Source organism: Pituophis catenifer, unplaced genomic scaffold, assembly GCF_029215685.1.
Source record: "Pituophis catenifer annectens isolate HBS135680 unplaced genomic scaffold, rPitCat1.0.hap2 SCAF_6, whole genome shotgun sequence".
Taxonomy (NCBI): domain Eukaryota; kingdom Metazoa; phylum Chordata; class Lepidosauria; order Squamata; family Colubridae; genus Pituophis; species Pituophis catenifer.
Window position 1 is genome coordinate 41,494,857 of NW_027256886.1, and position 19,499 is coordinate 41,514,355.

At 34.9% G+C, this 19,499-nt stretch overlaps 1 protein-coding gene across 1 annotated transcript; it reads left to right on the plus strand.

Moving 5' to 3' along the window:
- Positions 1-3,036: 3,036 nt before the first annotated feature.
- KLHL24 (kelch like family member 24) lies at positions 3,037-19,213 on the plus strand. The gene is made up of 7 exons (XM_070944939.1): positions 3,037-3,136; positions 8,147-9,125; positions 9,927-10,111; positions 11,064-11,182; positions 13,160-13,348; positions 16,646-16,834; positions 17,484-19,213. Exons 2-7 carry the CDS (start codon positions 8,206-8,208, stop codon positions 17,679-17,681), a joined length of 1,800 nt encoding a protein of 599 aa, XP_070801040.1. The 5' UTR covers positions 3,037-3,136; positions 8,147-8,205; the 3' UTR covers positions 17,682-19,213.
- Positions 19,214-19,499: the final 286 nt, after the last annotated feature.

Consider the following 19,499-nt stretch of genomic DNA (forward strand, 5'->3'; position numbering starts at 1 on the left):
ATATGCCTTTGAATATGAGAAGACTACAATTTATAGCAAATAGTATTAAAATTGTTTTCAGTTTTTTTGCAGTTAATTGAAATTTATTGACAAGATATACTGTATTAAACCCTTTAAACATCAAACTTGACCACATGTATAAGGAAATGTACAGTGAAAATAAACTTTGTATTTACCAGTGTTTTAAATTTAAATAACCGAAAATGAGATACAGTGTTTCTCATTAGCGTGTGAATGTCAACAGTATCATAATCAGATCTATATATTAACGCTAAAGACATGGTGATAAATTACTTTAAAAAATGATGAAGGGGAAGTCATTTTTTTTTCTTCTTATACTATAATCTTTTTTCTTTTCTATTTTTTCTTTTCTGCATTTTCTATTTTTCTTTTTATTCTTTTTTTGTGTTAGTTTTTATCTTTCAATTTTATCTTTCAAAAAGGGTATCTATATATTAATTACAGCTGGATTTTTCAATACATATTTATTTTATATATTGGTAACCATCTAAAGTCATTTTTCATTTAATGTAATCCTAGTATTATAATATATATCAATGCCAGCCATAATGTCAATGTACATTGAAATAATGTTGGCAATATTAAAGAGAAAATTCAATCTATGTTCATTCTATGCTAATTTCCTTCTACAACTGAGGAACCATTTGCATGTCTTGCTAGTCCCAGTAAAAGAAACACATTCATCGTTGTTGTTGTTGTTGTTGTTTTTGGAGGAATATACTCATAATGGCATCCTCAGGCTACCCATTGTCCACCTCAAAGTGACCTTTTGTTATTTTTCTCTGGCCTTCAAAAGTGTATTTTTCTCACCTCTGTTATTACAAACAGCAGGTGGTCAGTTTGTGACAAATCATTTGGTAAGTCTGAAGAATGACACAGGCTTTAGCCACTGGTTTTAGGAACATTGCCTTTTGGCTGTAGAACAGTCAGAGCTCTGTCATTGTGCCAAAAAGCCATCCTTCCAACATCTCTTGCCAACCCATGGGTGGCAGAAAAGACAGGGAGAGTAGAAGAAGTGAGACAAATCTCCAATTTCCATGGGATTAGAAAGGGAGCCTTGCCCATAACTTTCCCTTTCCGTTTCCTGTCTTCCACTGATGAGAAGGGGAGAGGAAGGGGAAGAGAAGGATGATTCCTTTGATTTTTCCATGGCATTAAACTGGTACCAAAGAGAGTATTCTCTGCCCTACTTCTCTCTTCACCTGTTTCTGATATGGATGGAAGCTCTACTGAAGCAGAGTAAGATTGGAAGTTAATTTTAAGTGTCAATAGTGCTGCAAGTCCAGCACTGCATACCTGAACTTTAGCATTTCTGTATGGAAGAGCAGTGAGTCATTCTTTTTATGTCTTGGGACCTGAGGCTTCTTTAAGATAATAACTACTTTCTTGCCAAGGCCGTTACATCAAATGGAGACTGCCAATCCGAACCTCAGACTGCATGGAGATTTCCTTGCCTTTGTTTTTTTTACCTGCAATCATCCCTTGCACTGATGCAGAAACTTTCCACATGATTCAAAGGCTCCAGAAGGCAAAACATACAAACTGCAACTACAACATTTAGGAGGAGGCTATAGCAGGTAATATCATTTATAATCCATTCATCACAGTATGGATTTATTTAAAAAAAAGACATGCTTCTGACAATATTCACCTGATTGATATTTTTCATATTGCAGCATCAATCCATAAATTGGAATCAGATCTAATTTTGTTGGATGCTGAAAAAGACTTCCATTTGATCCAGATTGAATTTATGAAGTGGCTTCTAAGAAGATAGGTATTTCCACCATCTTTTGTTTACTGAATTACAATTTTGTGTCTTCACCCAGTTTTGCTTTGTGCCTTTGAGTCAATGTTGACTCCTAGTGATTGCCTGGACAAGATCTAGTCTGATGCTTTACACCAAACTAATTCTCTTCACACATTGTGTAGAGTTATTAGGAACTGGTTTATTTCTCCATCTGTTATCTTATATCCATGACACCCAACAAGGATGCCTCTTATCTGTATAAATCTCCATTTTGAATCTTGAATCATCAACTCATTTGTTAGAAAATCTCAAACTATTAAGGATGTAGTGGTGCTCAATAATAATTATAAATTGTGCTTATATACTGATATTATATATATCCTTGATAATTATGCAATACATTAAAAAAGTTTATTGAAGTTGTAAAGCAATATGGTTTAATGCTAACTTTCAAAGAATGGTTAAAAAGGGATGGGCATTAAATTTTTTATGTTGGTGTAAGAAACTTAAAGTTTCTTTAACTCATAGATCTGGTTTTCTCCAGCTACAGGCTTGCTTTGGTTTCAAATCACTGTGTATGTCAATATAATATTGGGGAGAAATACTAAAGGATATGGAATTTGTCATCTCAAGAGCTTTGTCTCTCGAGCATGTGGTACAACAAAAAGGATAATTTTATGTAAATAGAAAGAAGCTTATTCTCCTGATTTTAAGGATCCAGAATATAAGCTTATCTAATTTTTTGAAAAGTCTCTTTATTCTAACAATAAGAAGATACAATGTGTCTCTCATGTGTTGATTTAATAATAAGAAAAGAAATGAATTTGTTTCCTCATCTGTATTAGATTTTTTTTATTAATTAGTTTTCTTCTTTCGACACTCTTTAGCTTGTTTTAATCATTACATTATGTTAGATGTTCTTTCTTCACTATATAGTGTTTTATAGTGCTGCAGTTTTTTTTATGTTCAATAGAAACAAACTTTTAAGAAATTAAAGCTGCCCGTCTGCCTATACAGAAATCATCACGCAGTATCGCCTCGACAGCAATGAAGTTATGCATCTCCCAGTTTTGTAAGAGGAAATTTACTTCTTTCAACAACGGCAGATGAAATTGCGTCGCAAGCCATTCGATTTAGAGAACTACATCTCCCAAGACTTTCCGCCGGCCCTGCTGAGATTGGCTAGCAAGTCCGTGACATCATCTGTTTTGACTCTGAGAGGTCACATGTTTGGGGTCTTCTTTGTTTAGAGTTGAGCTCGAACTTGAAAAAGGCAAAAAGAGCGAGCGGCGAGCGGGCTAAGGAGAAGGAAGCAAGAGGCTTGCTGCTGGCTACTCTTTAATTCCAGGAAAAAGCGACAGACAGGTAAACGTCTTCACTGTGAACTCAGTCGCTGAGAACTGAGCTGAATTCCCCGAGGCCAAAAATGTCATCGGGGGCCGGGTGATCATTTCTATTTCAGCAGAAACACATTCAAAACAACAATACTAATGCCGTTAGGCTTGATTTTAGTGCTGACACTCCTTGCCCGATGATAAAATAGATGACCCCCACCCACCCCAGCATTGCCCCATCCTTTCGCTTTTCGCGAAAAAGTGCTAAATGCAATTTAATGGAGTTTTAAACGCAAAGGGATTCTTGGTTAAAATCTGCCATTACGGAGGAGGGAAAATCCTTCGATATTATGTCGCCAGAGAAAATGATACAAGCGTTGATTTCTTTCTTCGGTTGGTAGCGCGAGAAAGGCACATAAGCACAAATCACAACACCGTTAATGCTGTTGACTGCTTTGTTTGCGCATCGAGAAAGGAAGTGGGATTCATCAGAAGGTGGAAAAACAATATGCGTGGCGGCGGTGGCGGGTGAGGCGCGCAAATCCTTCTCGACCACTTCTTTTAAAATGCGTAAATGTGGATTTACACGGTTGGCGACACAGATTTCGGCGACTTTGTAAAGTGCTAGATTGCGTCTTCTTTTAAGGGGTCTTTCCTATTTAGAAACTTAAACAGATCTACTATCTAGAGATTTGTCTTTTCCCTTCCTTTTTCTCGCTTCCAAGTACTTCGGTTAGTGGTTTGGACTTCTATTTCTGTTTGGACCGATTAGAAAGTTTTGGCCAGCAGATTTGGGTTATTTCTGAGAACATCGGGAAGTTCGCCCCCCCCCCCCCCCAACTGCATTATAGTAACTAGAAGTCCCGTTTGGTGACCCTTCTACGTTTAGTGGCAAATGCACAGCCTATAAAGAAGCAGTCTGTGTTGTCGTCCCTTTCCCGGGCTCAACGACATATTCCCGAGAGATCAATATCCCGGTTCTTAGAATTTGTCCCCCACCCCCCTCTCCTCCCCCATGAGGCGGTTGGCGAAGTGGCTGTTGGCTGGTCCCTCCACTGGACTAGACCATTTATTCCGGAGGGGAGGATAGAAATAGCTTCAAAAACATTTAAGCCGTTGACATTTTTTTAAAGGAGTTAGGCATAACTATTATGAGCTATATGAGGGAAAAGAAAAGAAAAAAGAAAGAAAAGGAGAGGATAAAAAGTGGACAACGAGTCTTTTCCAAGTTGATTCTCCCTCCCCAATATATAGCAGCTTCCTTCTCCATCTTGAGAACTGAAGGAAAGGTCGCTGCTGATTGGAGCGCACCCCAGCTGAAGACGAAGGAAGAAGTGAGCGTGCTTGAAAAAGTACATTCTCTAATTGGACATAAAATGCGGGGAGGCGGGTCTTGTCTCCTGTTCTGTTCGGGTGAAGGTGAATTGTAGGATGTGCTTGTGTTGTTCGTGCGAGCTCGCCTGGCGGCTGTTCGGGTTCGACTCGAGGCCAGTTGTGTAACAGCTGGTGGCGTTGATATGGAGTTACGAGACGGTCCTGTTCCGTTTGAGGTTTCTAAGAACTTCGTCTGTTAGGTCAGCGGGGTGCTGGCGTAACCGCGAAAGGCTTTTATCTCTATAATCCCGAATGGCCCGCAGGAAAACAACGTGGAATTGCAGTTATCGAGCCGCCTACACGCTCAGAAACACGAACGCAAAAGTGTAACTTAATGGCATCGAAGTCATCCCGAAACTATCCATGTACACTGTTTACCTACCGTGTGCAGAGCTACAATTTTGTAAGGCGGAAACCCTGTATATGAGCCTGACTTGTTCCTTTTTAGGAAAAGAGTGTCTGGTGACTTGATGTCCGCTGTATGGTTTTAGAAATCCCTTCAAATAATACATTGAATTGCAGTAGAATTGTTGCAGCTGGGTTGCCTGCATAAAGTTTTTATAAACTTTATGCAAGAATGAATTAAAGTAATCTCGGAAGCTTCTTGCAAACCAACAGAATATGAATCTGCTTTCCCAAAATAGTATAAAAGTAGCAAAGCTTCATATTATAAAACAAAGGTTTTTTCTTCTTCCATTCAATCGTGTCAATTTCTCAGAGGCTGACTGGATGAGTCACTGCAGGTTTTTTTGGCAAGGTTTTTCAGAAGTTGTTTGCCTCCCTCTTTCCCAAGATTGAGAGAAAGTGACTGTCCAAGGTCACCTAGCTGATAATTACTACCCAAGGTTAGAGTAGAGTTCACAATCTCAACAGTTTCTAGCCACATACTTTGACCATTACATCAAACTTGCTCTTCAGTTGAAATTAAAGAGCCATAAAATGTACATTTTTATAGTTGGCAGAATTTATCTTTATTTTTTAGATTTTTTTTTATCCTGCCTTTATTATTTTTTATAAAAATTCAAGGCAGCAAACGTCCAATATTTCTTTCTCCTCCCACAACCACCCTGTGAGGTGAGTCACTGGCCTAAAATCATCCAGCTAGTTTTCATGCCTGAGGCAGGAATAGATCTCATTGTTTCCTGGTTTTTAATCAGGTGCCTTAACCACTACATCAGACTACCTAGTAATTATTTAATTTGACTCAAGGTGTACAGCAGTAATGTTGCACTACTTATTATCCGTTATTTTGTTATTTTATATAATACCAGTTTCCATAATTGATCTGTTCAATGTTTGGATGAGAAACCAATGGGAAATTCTAGCACTATAGATTAGACTGGGGCGCTGAAAAAAACTGTAGTGAGACAAGAACTCACTAAAGCTTTGATACCAAGAAAACTACTGCATGTCCATGAAGTCACAGGAGTTGAGCTCTATTGGAAAAAGACTTTACTTTTTTTTTTTTAGAGCAACAAAGAAAAAAATAGAATTGCTTCCTCTTAAGGAGTTATACCTTAAGGAGGTAATTTAAAATTTATGTCCCAGGAAAGAAAGGATCAGAGTTCCAGGGCTAACTTGAGATGAATATGAAGAAGTAAACAAACTTAAAGGAAGTAATCATCTTCTGTTCCTGTAATTTTGCCTAATCTCATTAATGATTATAAGAGGACTGTACTAATTCTGTGCAATATTTGATAGGTAAAATCAAGCTACCTAAAGTAGTATTTTCACAAAAACTACAGTGAGACTAAAGAGGCATGGAATTGATAAGTGAGATTTGTCGTTTTAATTCTGTGGTGAAGTAATTTAGAATGCTTCAGGCCAGTGATGGCTACCATTTTCCGGATCGAGTGCCTGAATGCACGCACACCCAAACCCCCAAAATGCAATGCCTGTGTGGTGCATGTGTGCACGCCCCTCCATGTGTGGGCCCCCCACCCACACATGCACGACAGACCCCAAAGACCAGCTGTCTGGTCAGACGTGCGTGCATATGCGCAGCAGAGATGAGCTGGGGCAACCACTCACGGGCCCACAGAGAGGGCACTGCGTGCCACCTCTGGCCATAGGTTCGCCATCACGGCTTTAGGTTATCCACATTCTTTCTTCCATAATCATTAAACTGAAACTAATTTGCCTGTCATGAAGGGTTTTAAATATAAAAATCAGCTAACTATTAAGCCCAGAAATCTATTGCCAATCAATACAATGACTTCAGGAATAGTGTTATTCTTACTTGAAAAGTACAAGACAGCTGGTTCGGAAAAGGAAGTCATCTTCTACCCAGATATGCTTGCATCACCAGTGGCACACACATCTAGAGCAACACTGATCTATTTCAACCATCACTTTAACATAATATGTGCTTTGGGTGTTTTGTTAGCCCAGTTGTTTATTCAATAACTGTAGTTTTAAAAATCATTGATAAATGTTATGTCTAAACCCTGTCTATGCACATTTAGAATAGAAAACTTTTGAATAAAGATTACTTGTTTTCTTAACCTTATGAAATTTCTACAACTGTGGATAATGGTTATGATGTCTTCCAGAAAGAAACACACTTATCTAGTTCAGTCCGTTGATTACTGAAATAAAACATCCATGTCTAACATATTCACATTGTTTCAGATTCACAGGATTTAGTGGAGTTCAGGTTAACGCAACAAGTGTGTTAAAATAAGAAGGAACTTCCATTTTAATAATTCAGAAATTACAGGAATGAATTTTTGTTAACCTAAGTAGAATTGTTATAATTTGCATGGGTTGATGAGAATAGGACTAAATGAAAAGACTTTTAATCTTTCCCCTTATGTTTATCTATCTTGCTTCAATTGTTAGATGGCTGCCAGTGATCATTAATACATCAACAGTCCAATTATAGGCTTCTAAAATATTCTGGATTACTATTTCATATTTATTTTCCCTCAGATCATGATTTTAATGACAAATAAGTAAGCATAGTTAACCTCATGCCTAAATTCACTACAGTCTACTTAAGAAAATCTTCAAATGTTACAACACAAATGTTTCTCATGTATCTTCACTAATTCTATTGATAATATTTTTTCTACAATACCAAATACAGTTAAAATGAATTATTTGTAATTGCTAAAGCCCTGTTAGCTTATGCTGACCAGGGTGGTTAGTAACTAGGCATTTTTTCCAAGAGTATTCTTTAGGTTTTCTTTGTCTTTCTCTTTCCCAGTTTTCCCACCAGAAATCTATAAAGAAAAATTACTAGTGTCATTAAATAGTGAGTCCTGTGTGAGAATGGAGATGTTTGGATACAAAACTGTCCCCATCTAGCTTCTATATATCCCATTTTGATGGCTAAATGTATATGCTAAAGTGAAAGTGATGCTTGTGAGGATGAAGTTGCAAGCGATTCTGCCTCCCCAAAACACCTCTTTGTGTAATGGTATTTAATCTCCCTTCAAAGGTCTTTCATTCATTCAGTATATTCTGTAAAGTTTTCCTGTGCTAAAGAAATATCAGGATTGGTTAGTTTAGCAAAATAGCTCTAAGACAGAGTTTAGTTTTGAGAAATTGTTTGCTCCTTTTGACTAAGTAAGACTATAGTCCTATTGCATGGGTGACCCATTATTTTACTTAGTGTATTAATGTCCTTTGTAAACTGAAATATTTTTAAAATATCTATTTTTAGCACCAAGAAAATATTCATCACATCTCTTCTCCATGATTGCATGAACAGTTGATGTAACCATGGTACTAATACTGGGGCGCAGATTGAACAGAGGGGATAGTCGGGTCCAAGAATCCCCAGTCACTAAGCGTAAAGTTTTTGAAATGGACCCAAAGTCTTTATCAGGCCATGAGTTCTTTGATTTTTCTTCTGGATCATCCCATGCCGAAAGCATACTTCAGATCTTCAATGAATTTCGTGACAGTCGCTTGTTCACAGATGTAATAATCTGTGTTGAAGGCAGAGAATTTCCTTGTCATCGTGCTGTTCTTTCAGCTTGCAGCAGCTACTTCAGAGCTATGTTTTGCAATGATCACAGAGAAAGTCGGGAGATGTTGGTAGAAATTAATGGGATTTTTGCTGAAGCCATGGATTGCTTTTTACAATATGTATATACAGGCAAAGTAAAAATCACCACAGATAATGTGCAGTACCTGTTTGAAACGTCAAGTCTCTTTCAAATAAGTGTTTTGCGTGATGCATGTGCTAAGTTCCTAGAAGAGCAGCTAGATCCTTGTAACTGTCTAGGAATTCAACGTTTTGCCGATACACACTCTCTGAAAACACTCTTTACAAAATGCAAAACTTTTGCACTGCAAAATTTTGAGGATGTGGCCCAGCATGAAGAATTTCTTGAGCTTGGAAAAGATGAACTTATTGATTACATTTGCAGTGATGAACTGGTAATAAGCAAAGAGGAGATGGTATTTGAAGCAGTTATGCACTGGGTTTACCGGGCTGTGGAATCCAGGCGCTCAGTTCTACAAGAAATTCTCACACACGTGAGACTGCCTTTGTTACATCCTAACTACTTTGTTCAGACAGTGGAAGTAGATCAGTTGATCCAAAACTCACCTGAATGTTACCAGTTGTTGCATGAAGCACGAAGGTACCATGTCCTTGGAAATGAAATGATGTCTTCAAGAACTAGACCACGAAGGTAAGATGATCTGCAGTGTAGCTGTCTGTTGCATTCCAGAATAATATTGTTCAGCTAACAACGTTAATAGTTTGATTTGCACATTGGAAAAAGCAAGTGTATATGCTGCTCACTCACTACCATTTAATTCCCTATGCTAAAGGGAGTAAGTAGATCTAGAACATACTTTCATGGTTTGTCTAATGTTATGTGTGAATTGAAAAACCTAACTATTGGTTCTCTTTATCAAATCATATATCAAGACACCCCCTTTATTATTAGTGTAACAAGTTAATATATCCTGGTTTGCAGATCTTGTAAATTGGAGAGCGGGGCGGGGGATGCAACCTGATCATTCAGGCTACAAATCTCATGATTGCTGTTTGCTACTTATGTTGTCCTATGTGAGCCACAGACCAAAAAACCTAGAGAGTGCCAGCTTGGATGGAGTTTACAGGTTTAGTTCACTATTGTCACAAGTGGAAGGAATCAAGCTGGTGTGCTTGGTTGCTCAATTCTATTCTCATTCATATACTGACTTAAATTCATTCTGTCTAATTGTTTACTTATTAACTGAACCAGTACTATCAGTCAGTAAAAGTGTATATCTGGAAATCATCAGGTTGCTTAACACTGTTTTCAAATGTGTATGTAGATTAGGAAGAGTTTTTCTTGCCTCACTATTTGATCATCTTTTCCAAATGTTTATTTCAGTGGGCAAGACTTGAGATCTTGTTCTTAAATATAATGTTTCAATCAATTTTAAGTACTGTTGCTAAAATTTTAAAATATTTAAAGTATAAATATATTTTGTATTTATAGATCAACTGGCTACTCTGAAGTTATAGTTGTTGTTGGAGGTTGTGAGCGTGTTGGGGGATTTAATTTGCCATATACAGAATGTTATGACCCAATGACAGGAGAGTGGAAATCCCTGGCAAAATTACCAGAATTTACAAAATCTGAGTATGCAGTTTGTGCTTTGAGGAATGACATCCTTGTTTCAGGTAATAATTTTATATTATTTGTGGGGGAGGTGTAATAGAAAAATAACTTATTTTAATATCTTTTTTAATTACCATACTTTTCGGACTATAAGACTCTGTGGACTATAAGACACACATTAGCTTTAGAGGAGGAAAAGAAGAAAAAAAATCTGTCCTTCACCGCTGCCCATTCGCTGCCACCGCTGCCCATTTGCCATCAATCGGCAGCGAACAGGCGGCAATCCCCACCGCCTAGAACAGCTGATGGGCACCACACCAACCCCCGTCCCCCTGCCGCAATATTCGCTCTATAAGATGAACAGGCATTTCAACCCACTTTGGGGGGGGGGAGTGTGTCTTATAGTCCAATCTATTTTACTATCTCTTTGTGCATTAGAGACTAGCTCAATAAAGTGAACATAGAGGTGACTTATGTATCCATTTCTGAATAACTGAAAAGTCGTCTTCATTTATATATGTTGATTTCAATTATAGGGAATGTCCAACTTCCAGTGTGGGAACCTGTATATCTGATCTGGTTTCCACTGAAATATCATTCCAGAAAATATTCCTTGATTAGAAAAGTTTTATATCCATTAGTCTATGGTCAAGACGTTTTGAAAGTATATGATTGTTCTGCATTTTATTTTTAGTAATATAAACTAGAGGTTTGCAAAGCATTTCCCATTGAAACATTTTGAATTTGAGGTAGTCATTTTGAATACCGTGGCAGCATTTTGTATTCAAAACAGATGTTTTAAGCTTTCTAAACCTGAAATATTTCCCAACAGGTCAAAGCAACATATCTAGCTTGAAAGAACAATGTCAGATTTGTAGCAGAGCATTTCAATCTTCAAACATTTGACACTGAGAAAAAAGTTTTCTACCTGTAACATAATAATGCATTTTCCACAATGAGACCCAACAGTGACAACACTTATATAATAATAATCAATTCTATTTTTTAAATAAGGTGGAAGAATCAATAGCCGTGATGTGTGGATTTATAATTCTCAACTTAATATTTGGATCAGAGTCGCTTCTCTAAATAAAGGGAGGTGGCGTCATAAAATGGCTGTCCTCCTTGGTAAGGTAAGGGATCTTTATTAGAGATACTTAATTTCTGAAGTATGGTTGCAATAAAACACCCAAAATCACATTGAATTCTCTGTCTTAAAGGTGAGGTTTGCTGTTGAAACATGTCATTTTAACATTCGGATTTGTTGATATACTGTATACATTACATTTGATGCACAGTTCCTATAGAAAATGGGTTTCTCAATGTCAGGCTTTTCTTATTTATAACAAACAGCCTAACTTATATCTTATTATGATACACACAGTCACACACACATACATAAACACTTCCATACTTTTTAATAGCCAAGGGGCCGAAACAGAAAATATTGCTAAAGATAATGAAATAAAACAACATATCGAATAACGTCAAGATAGTCAGCAAGTAAATGAAGTTATAAATAATGGAATAAATTTGTGCTTCATGTTTTCTGTTTTCTGCTGCTGCATAATATTTGATATAGTCCGAGTTGAAGAGAATTTGAAGTCATGTGAAGTGTTGCATGTTCTTCCTGGGTAGTGATGAAGCCAGGAGTAAGATAGGCTTCATGAATGTCCTTATCAGTAAATAAGGACATGCTTTTTATGTCCTGGGATCCACATGGGCAAATAAACTTTTTTGTTGGGATCTTAAGATATTTTCTGATGATAATATCAAGGGCAATATATTATACCTAATATGGGTATAATATTATATATATAAACTTATATATGTAAAGTTTATATATATAATACTATAATATTATATATAAAAACTTTTTAATTGGGGAAAAAAACTGACCACTTTCCCCAAACTCTTTGATACCTTGGGTCATGCTTTCTAATGCGAAGCTGTTTTTTCTGTTTAAAATTCAATATCATTAAATCTGAAGTATGTGTTTGGCCCAATCATATCCCAAGAATTATGTGAATCCTGCTGTTAAACCATGTGTCAATAAGTTTTTTTCCTATTAGTAGTTTTCCTCTCACATTATTTCAACTTTATAGAAAACCATCCGCTGTTATAAGTGGAATAAATCTGAAGCTGTTACAGTTAAAAGTATTTATTTATGTGCCTTGTTGGGTACCACTGGCTTGTCTGAATGATGAGCTGAGAACAGATGATGCAAAATGTTGGGTCATAATGCAAGATTTGCATCTACATAGCGAGAAGTGAATTTTAATTTGATCATGATAAAATGTTATTCCTTATCTGTATTAAGACAAACTGTTTAATAGTATCTTAGCATTTCAGTCAGCAGATTACTTGGAAATGTTAATATTCAAACTTTGGATTATTTGCATACAAAGCATGGGCTTTGTATTTAATTTAATTTAATTTAAGCATGGGTTTAAATTAAGATTTGTTGCTAGTCTTTTCCTTATTTTCAATTTTAAAAAATACATAGTTGTTATTTTGGAGGTTGTGTGTATGCATATTTATAAGTAATAAGTTTTATTTACTACCGGTAGGAACTATAAATCTAATAAATAATAATAAATAAATAATAAACTTGTGCAAATTATCCTGTACAATTACATGGGGTATTTGAAGCTCCTATGTGTGCGCTGGGAAGAACTTTTGTAACCAAACTAGGTGGTAGAAGGAGGTATTGTGGCTGATGTCACAAAGATCACCCAACTGCTGAACCAATTAAAATAAATGGAGGTGGGGAGGGAGAGAATAAAACCATTAAAAGTAATAATGATAATATGCTCTCAATTGCCAGTTTTTATGCATTTGGGTGCATTTCAAATCTTAAACTGGGATGCCCTTTTTGGGCTTTCAGTCAACCATAAGATAGTAGCATGGAAATACAAGTAAGTCCTTAAATGTTAGCAACTACAGTGAACATGTGGATTTTTGCAGCCTAGTTACGATAATCTTATGTAAGTTTTTGAAAAGTCGAGGCATATCTGAAGACTTTCAGGTTTTGTGTAACTTTGCATTTGTGTTCCTAAAAATATTAGAGGATAAATACATGCTGATAACATTTTTTAATATTCTAACAGGTGTATGTGGTTGGAGGATATGATGGGCAAAATCGGCTGAGTAGTGTAGAGTGCTATGACTCTTTTTCCAATCGATGGACAGAGGTAGCTTCACTTAAAGAAGCTGTCAGTTCTCCAGCAGTTACCAGCTGTGTGGGCAAACTGTTTGTGATTGGTGGAGGTCCAGATGATAACACATGCTCTGATAAGGTTTGGTATTTGAATTAATTTTTCTCACATTAGTAATATTTTAAAATACATTTTTAAACTACGTGTGTATACCTGTGGAGGTAAATCACCCTGTGTAAAGTGCAGAAAAAGAAGGAAAGGGTAATGAAATTAAAACACTGAAATAACAAAATAAAAATAGAGCTAACACTATATCATTCACTATTTTTCCATAATTTCTATCCTTGCAAAGCATTTTTGCTCCCTCTATGTCCATGCATCACTTCATATATTCCTTTTCTATTTAAATTTCTGTCCTCCCTTTTTCAAGAACTCACTACCACCATCTAACTGACTTTTGATCTTTCCCTTCTTCTCAGCTCATTCATTTTTTTCTTTTCTTTTTCCTGATTCAATCTTCATTTATTCACTTGGATGACCAGATCATCTGTATCTACTTCTGTCCTAGTGGTTTCTCATTTGTGAATAAAATTCATAGTCAATCATTACCATTCATTTTTGACTCTTTTTTTTTTTACCACACATACTTTTTAATTTTATTAAATATTATAATAACCCATGGTGGCGCAGTGCTTAGAATGCAGAACTGCAGGCTACTTCTGCTGATTGCTGGCTGTCAGCTGTTCGGCAGTTTGAGTCTCACCAGCTCAAGATTGACTCAACCTTCTATCCTTCTGAGGTTGGTAAAATGAGGACCCAGATTGTTAGGGACAATAGGTTGATTCTGTAAACTGCTCAGAGTGCTATAAAGCACTGTGAAGTGGTATATAAGTTTATAAGTGGTATATAAGTTTATATAAGCAATAGTCCTATTGCTATTGCTACAATAGGAAAATTAATACCAAGATGAAAGAATAAAAAGAATAGGTGCAGAAAAAATAGAAAGAAAAGAAATAAAGGTAAGAATATAGTATATGAAAAGAAATACATATATCTTTTTTGTGAAATACATATTTTTGTGAAGAAAAATTCTTCACAAATGTAAACAATTTTAGCAACTTATCACTTCCTCTTAAAAAATAAGAAATGATTCCTTCCTATACTCTAACTATTCTCTATTAATAAATTATGATCATTTTAGGCCATTTCAGTCCATTAGATACCAGAAATAGCAATATATCTACTTTAACTTTGGTCGAATAAACCAACTTTATTTATTTGTTAAATTTATATTTTTTTTTTATTGAAAAAGTTTTTCGAATACAAGTTTTTCCCCCTTTTCCTCCCTTCTTCCCCAACCCCCCCTCACCACCCATCCCCCCCTGTGACTTCTTCTTCACAACAATAAACTAATTCATAATTAATTACATAATATTTTACCATACCCTTACTCACTCCTCAAAATACTGACCCTTAGCATAGTATTCTTATAACTCCGCTTTTCTCCGCTTTTCACAATCTACCCTTTTTCTCCTCCCCCAAACTTATAAAATATTATTATTATTACAACAACATAACCTTTACTTTTATATATATTAATTTAACATTTCAAAGCAGCCTTCTCCAAATTTAACATTTATTCAGTTCTAAATTTATTAACTGTCCATCTCGCTGGACGGTTTATAACATTAAAATGGAGAAAATGATAAAACAGGTAAACATAATAGCAAAGCAATGAAACAATAAAAATAAACATTAAAAATCTATAACAATATGAATTAAAAGATGGGCAGAAGGGAAGCAGGAAATGCAGCCTCCAGTGTAGTAGTCCCCTGTTGGGTCTCAGGACTAACCGAGAGAGCCAGGAGAGTGTTCAGACCCTTGCAGAATCATAGAAGGATGGGGGAAAACCTCACCCCAGCAGGGCAGGATATGTGTCACAGAGCTTTATATTTTATAATTTTTCATTCCTTCCTATTATTTCTAACAATCTTAATATTTATTCAAATAATGTTTCAAAAGTTGTTTTCATTTTTTTCTTTGACCTTTCTCACAAAATTCTTCAAACTTTAACAAGTCTGTTTTATAAATCCAACATGGGAAAATTATCCACATTATCCTTTTGGTTTATTATTTGCATATCCTTTTTAATTATTAAACACCAGCCATTTCCTTTGTATGACTTTGGAGTTTTCCATGTCAAGAATGACATTTGTAAATCGACCTTCAACTCAGATTCAGTCTTGTCTTGTAAAACCTGTTCCTCTTCCGTAACATTTTTTTAGTCACAGTCCCTCCATAGAGTCAGATGTCTCTGATAACACTATTAACGTTAACGTCTGAGTCCATTTTTCAAACTAATGTGAGTTAGACTATTTTGCTCCATTCTGTAATTGTAAATCAAGGCTATTCCTTTTTAATTATAATTTTTAATTAACTTTAGTGTCCAATTTTTAAAATCTTACTTTAAAAAAAGCATTTTCTTACAGGAAGGATTCTTTATAATAAAATCCAAACTCTCATTTCAAATTTTTCTGGAGCCTTGGTCTGTTTGTAACTTTCTAAAATCAAAATTTTAATCATGATGTTTATTGGTTGTTTATTCCAAAGAATATTTTCAATCTTAAACTTCTTGTTCAAATTTTGTTTTGTGAGACTTATTTTTGAATTATATTACATAATACATTTTACACATTTTGCAGCTGTCATTAAATGTTTAAGGTTTAAAGGGAATTTTTTTAATAGCAGTACAACAAATAAGGACAACTTTTTTTATTATTATTATTTTACTCTTGGGCGAAGATTAGGTAAAGACAGCATCATGACTCTGGAGGAGGAAAAAAAAAATGCCAAGGCAGATTTATGCTGTGGTTCAATATTTATGCTGTGGGAGAGGGAGGGAGGGGGAGAGAGAGATAGACAGACAGAGAGACCTTCCTCACCTCTATCCCCAGGACAAAATATTTTCCTTTCAGAATTTTACAAATTAAAGAAACTGTGTGTTATCATATGCTGAAACTGACTTGCTTTCAATTTTATATTTTAAAACATATTTTAAACCATAAGTTTAACTATGTTGGATCCAGATAACGTACTGAATAGCAATGATTTTTTAAAAAAAGCTTGCTAGAGAAGGTGAGATAGGAATATGTACAAACCCAGGTAAAGGCAAATCTTATTCTTCTCAGGTTAAACTGATTCATTAAGACATTCAAGTACATCTTCTATTTTTAAACAATTATACTTGCTAACTAACCAAAAAGAAAGTATGCAAATTTTATAATTTCTTATGGTAAATGAAGGATAATCTTTGATTTGCTCATCATTTATTACATCACTTAGTGAATGATGTTAAAAATCAAAGAGAGCAGAATTTATAATCATTATATAATATACTGAAAATGTGCTAAAAACTAACATGTATTTCCTTCTCTTAAGGTTCAGTCGTATGATCCTGATACTAATTCTTGGCTCCTTCGTGCAACAATCCCCATTGCAAAGAGATGTATTACAGCTGTATCATTAAACAATCTCATTTATGTTGCTGGAGGACTCACAAAAGCGATATATTGCTATGATCCAGTTGAAGATTATTGGATGCATGTGCAGAACACATTTAGCAGACAGGTAACATCTAAGGACTAAAAATGCTCATATGTACAAGTAAAGATATGTTAAAATAAAATGACTAAGTGCAAAATTAGGAAAGCTTTTTATGTCTACGATACATGTTTGCTTTTTATGAAATTTATACTGGAGCATTGGGATTTTATTCCAAATGGCAAAGTGAATTTTGTCATCATGCTGTATTTACAGAAGTAAGCAGGTTTTTCCAATCTAGCTCTCTCCAAATATACTGGATTTATTGGCTAGCATCAGAATTTCAATGAGAAATTATGGAAGTCCAATATACTGTATTTGGAAGGCACAAAATGGGAAACTTTAGTTTAAAGATATAATTCAGCATAAGAATACTTGAAGTATCTGGAAAGTATTAGGATGCTGCTGTCCTGGAAATTTGCAGAAACCATTTTTGGATTGAGCTTGATACTTGAGTGTTTCCATTAAAAAATTGATTGATTTAGAATTTGCCCATATTGATATCTATAAGAGGCAGAAATACTTCTTAGAAAACATGCTGCACAAGTTTATTGACAGGGAATATATACCAAGCCCAAGCTTAAGAAAAGAAATTTACAAAAGAAATTAGTACATTTCTAGCAAAACAATTATTGTAATATAAATTTACACTTTCTCTTTTTGATATGATGATCAGGAAAACTGTGGCATGTCGGTCTGTAATGGGAAAATCTATATCCTTGGTGGGAGAAGAGAAAATGGAGAAGCCACAGATACTATCCTTTGTTATGACCCTGCAACAAGTATCATCACTGGAGTAGCTGCCATGCCCAGACCAGTATCATACCATGGCTGCGTGACTATTCACAGATACAACGATAAGAAAAATTTTTGAGTAAGAAATCAGGCTCATATTACTGTCAGAATTTGTAGGATTCATTTTAAAAACAGGAAAGCAGCCTTTTCCAAAGTGTCATCTGTAAAGAAACACTGTTGTGTTTAAAGTCTTGATTGTTAAATATTTCCCATAGTTATAATTTCTAACTTCTTCTGAAATCATTAACAGTTGATGTTACTAAATAGATCATGCTCATGTCCATGTTGTATTTTTTCCAAGTTTATTTCAAATAGTTTTACCTGCATTTTTCATATTTTCAATGTGATAAGTACTGTTTACTATCAATGTGAAAAATTGAGTTTATATATGATTTATATAATGGTTTAAGTAATATTTGTCCTTTATTTTCTTTCATTAATTGAATTTATAGCACCACTATTAGAATAATTTTTAGAATATTTGAAAATAATATACGTCAATGTTGTCTTGCATCATGAAATACTTTTCATCAGAAAGCATATTAAAAATATTTAGGTCCATCTATATAGAATCACTCAGTTAAAGGGGTGTTTCATTTATTTATTTTTTAGTATGTGGTATGTGACTATTTTTTATTTTACTTCTAAATGAGACCTTAAAACATCTTAGTTACTTTCCATCTGAAATTATGTATAGTAAAGATCACATCATAGTTCCATTAGAAGCCCTAAGAAGCAATATTTAGGATTAAACTCTGCCACTCACTATATTGGGCTTCAGCATTGTTCCCAAATTGGTAAATAACAACTTTAGATTTCAAAAAATTAAATAGTAGCTTTTATTTAAGATACAGTAGAACCAATAAACAAGCAGTTGATTAATCATTGTCTTCTATTCAAGAATAAAAACAACTGTCATATACCTGTTATTAATATTTTTCCAGGTAGCATCTCTCTGTGACAAGGATCATTTTCTGAATTCTGTTTTTTTCCTGTAGCATACCCTGTACAACTTGAATAAATTTGACATATTTTAGTGGAGAAAATGCATATTAAAACATGATTTCTAGGTGTGAAAATGATAAGTATACATGTTACCAGCACTTTTGTGTTGTGTATTGCTGTGATCAGTAGTTGTATGATAAGCATTTACAGTACAAGAACATGTTTTACAAGGAAAATTCATTATGCCGTTTTGTACATCGTTTGCTTCCTGAATATTTTCCACATAATTATTACACTGCTGTGAATATTATGAATTTTCCTTGGACATTCTGACATAGGTAAGTTATGTATATTATTTTTACATCTCCATTTTTATATCTGGTCATGTTCAGCCAACATACATTTGCTTGACTAGACTATAAGCCTTAATCTCCTACATATACTAACATTTAACCGTATCAGGAACTTAGTAAAACAAGTTTCCCTGAAAAATATGCCTGATTAAATAGTTCTAATTGATTTTCAAGCAGTTATTATATACTATGTGACATTTCTGGTGCCTTGGAATCTTATATAAGTGTACATTCATCAAATGTTTAATAAGGATATGGCTCAAAATTAATTATTTACTGAGTGCTTTCTCATAGATATTTGTGTGTTTGCAGTAGGTGCCTTTAAATACTTTTAGCATTGGCTATACAGTACTTCCATTATTGGAAGCATTTGTGCTGCTGTGCAGTAGATTATACATGTTGTAATTTTTCAATAATATATGAATTAACAGTTCAATGAATTTGGTTTCTGTGACTAGAGAAATCCAGTTAAGTCTTTTTGTTCCAGCAGTGGGACAAGAATAGATTTTTATTGAAATCAAAGGAGTTGTTCCCCCTCTTGATTTCATTGGGAAGCTATTCTGTTCGTGAAAATAAATGCACCATATTTCACCAGTAAA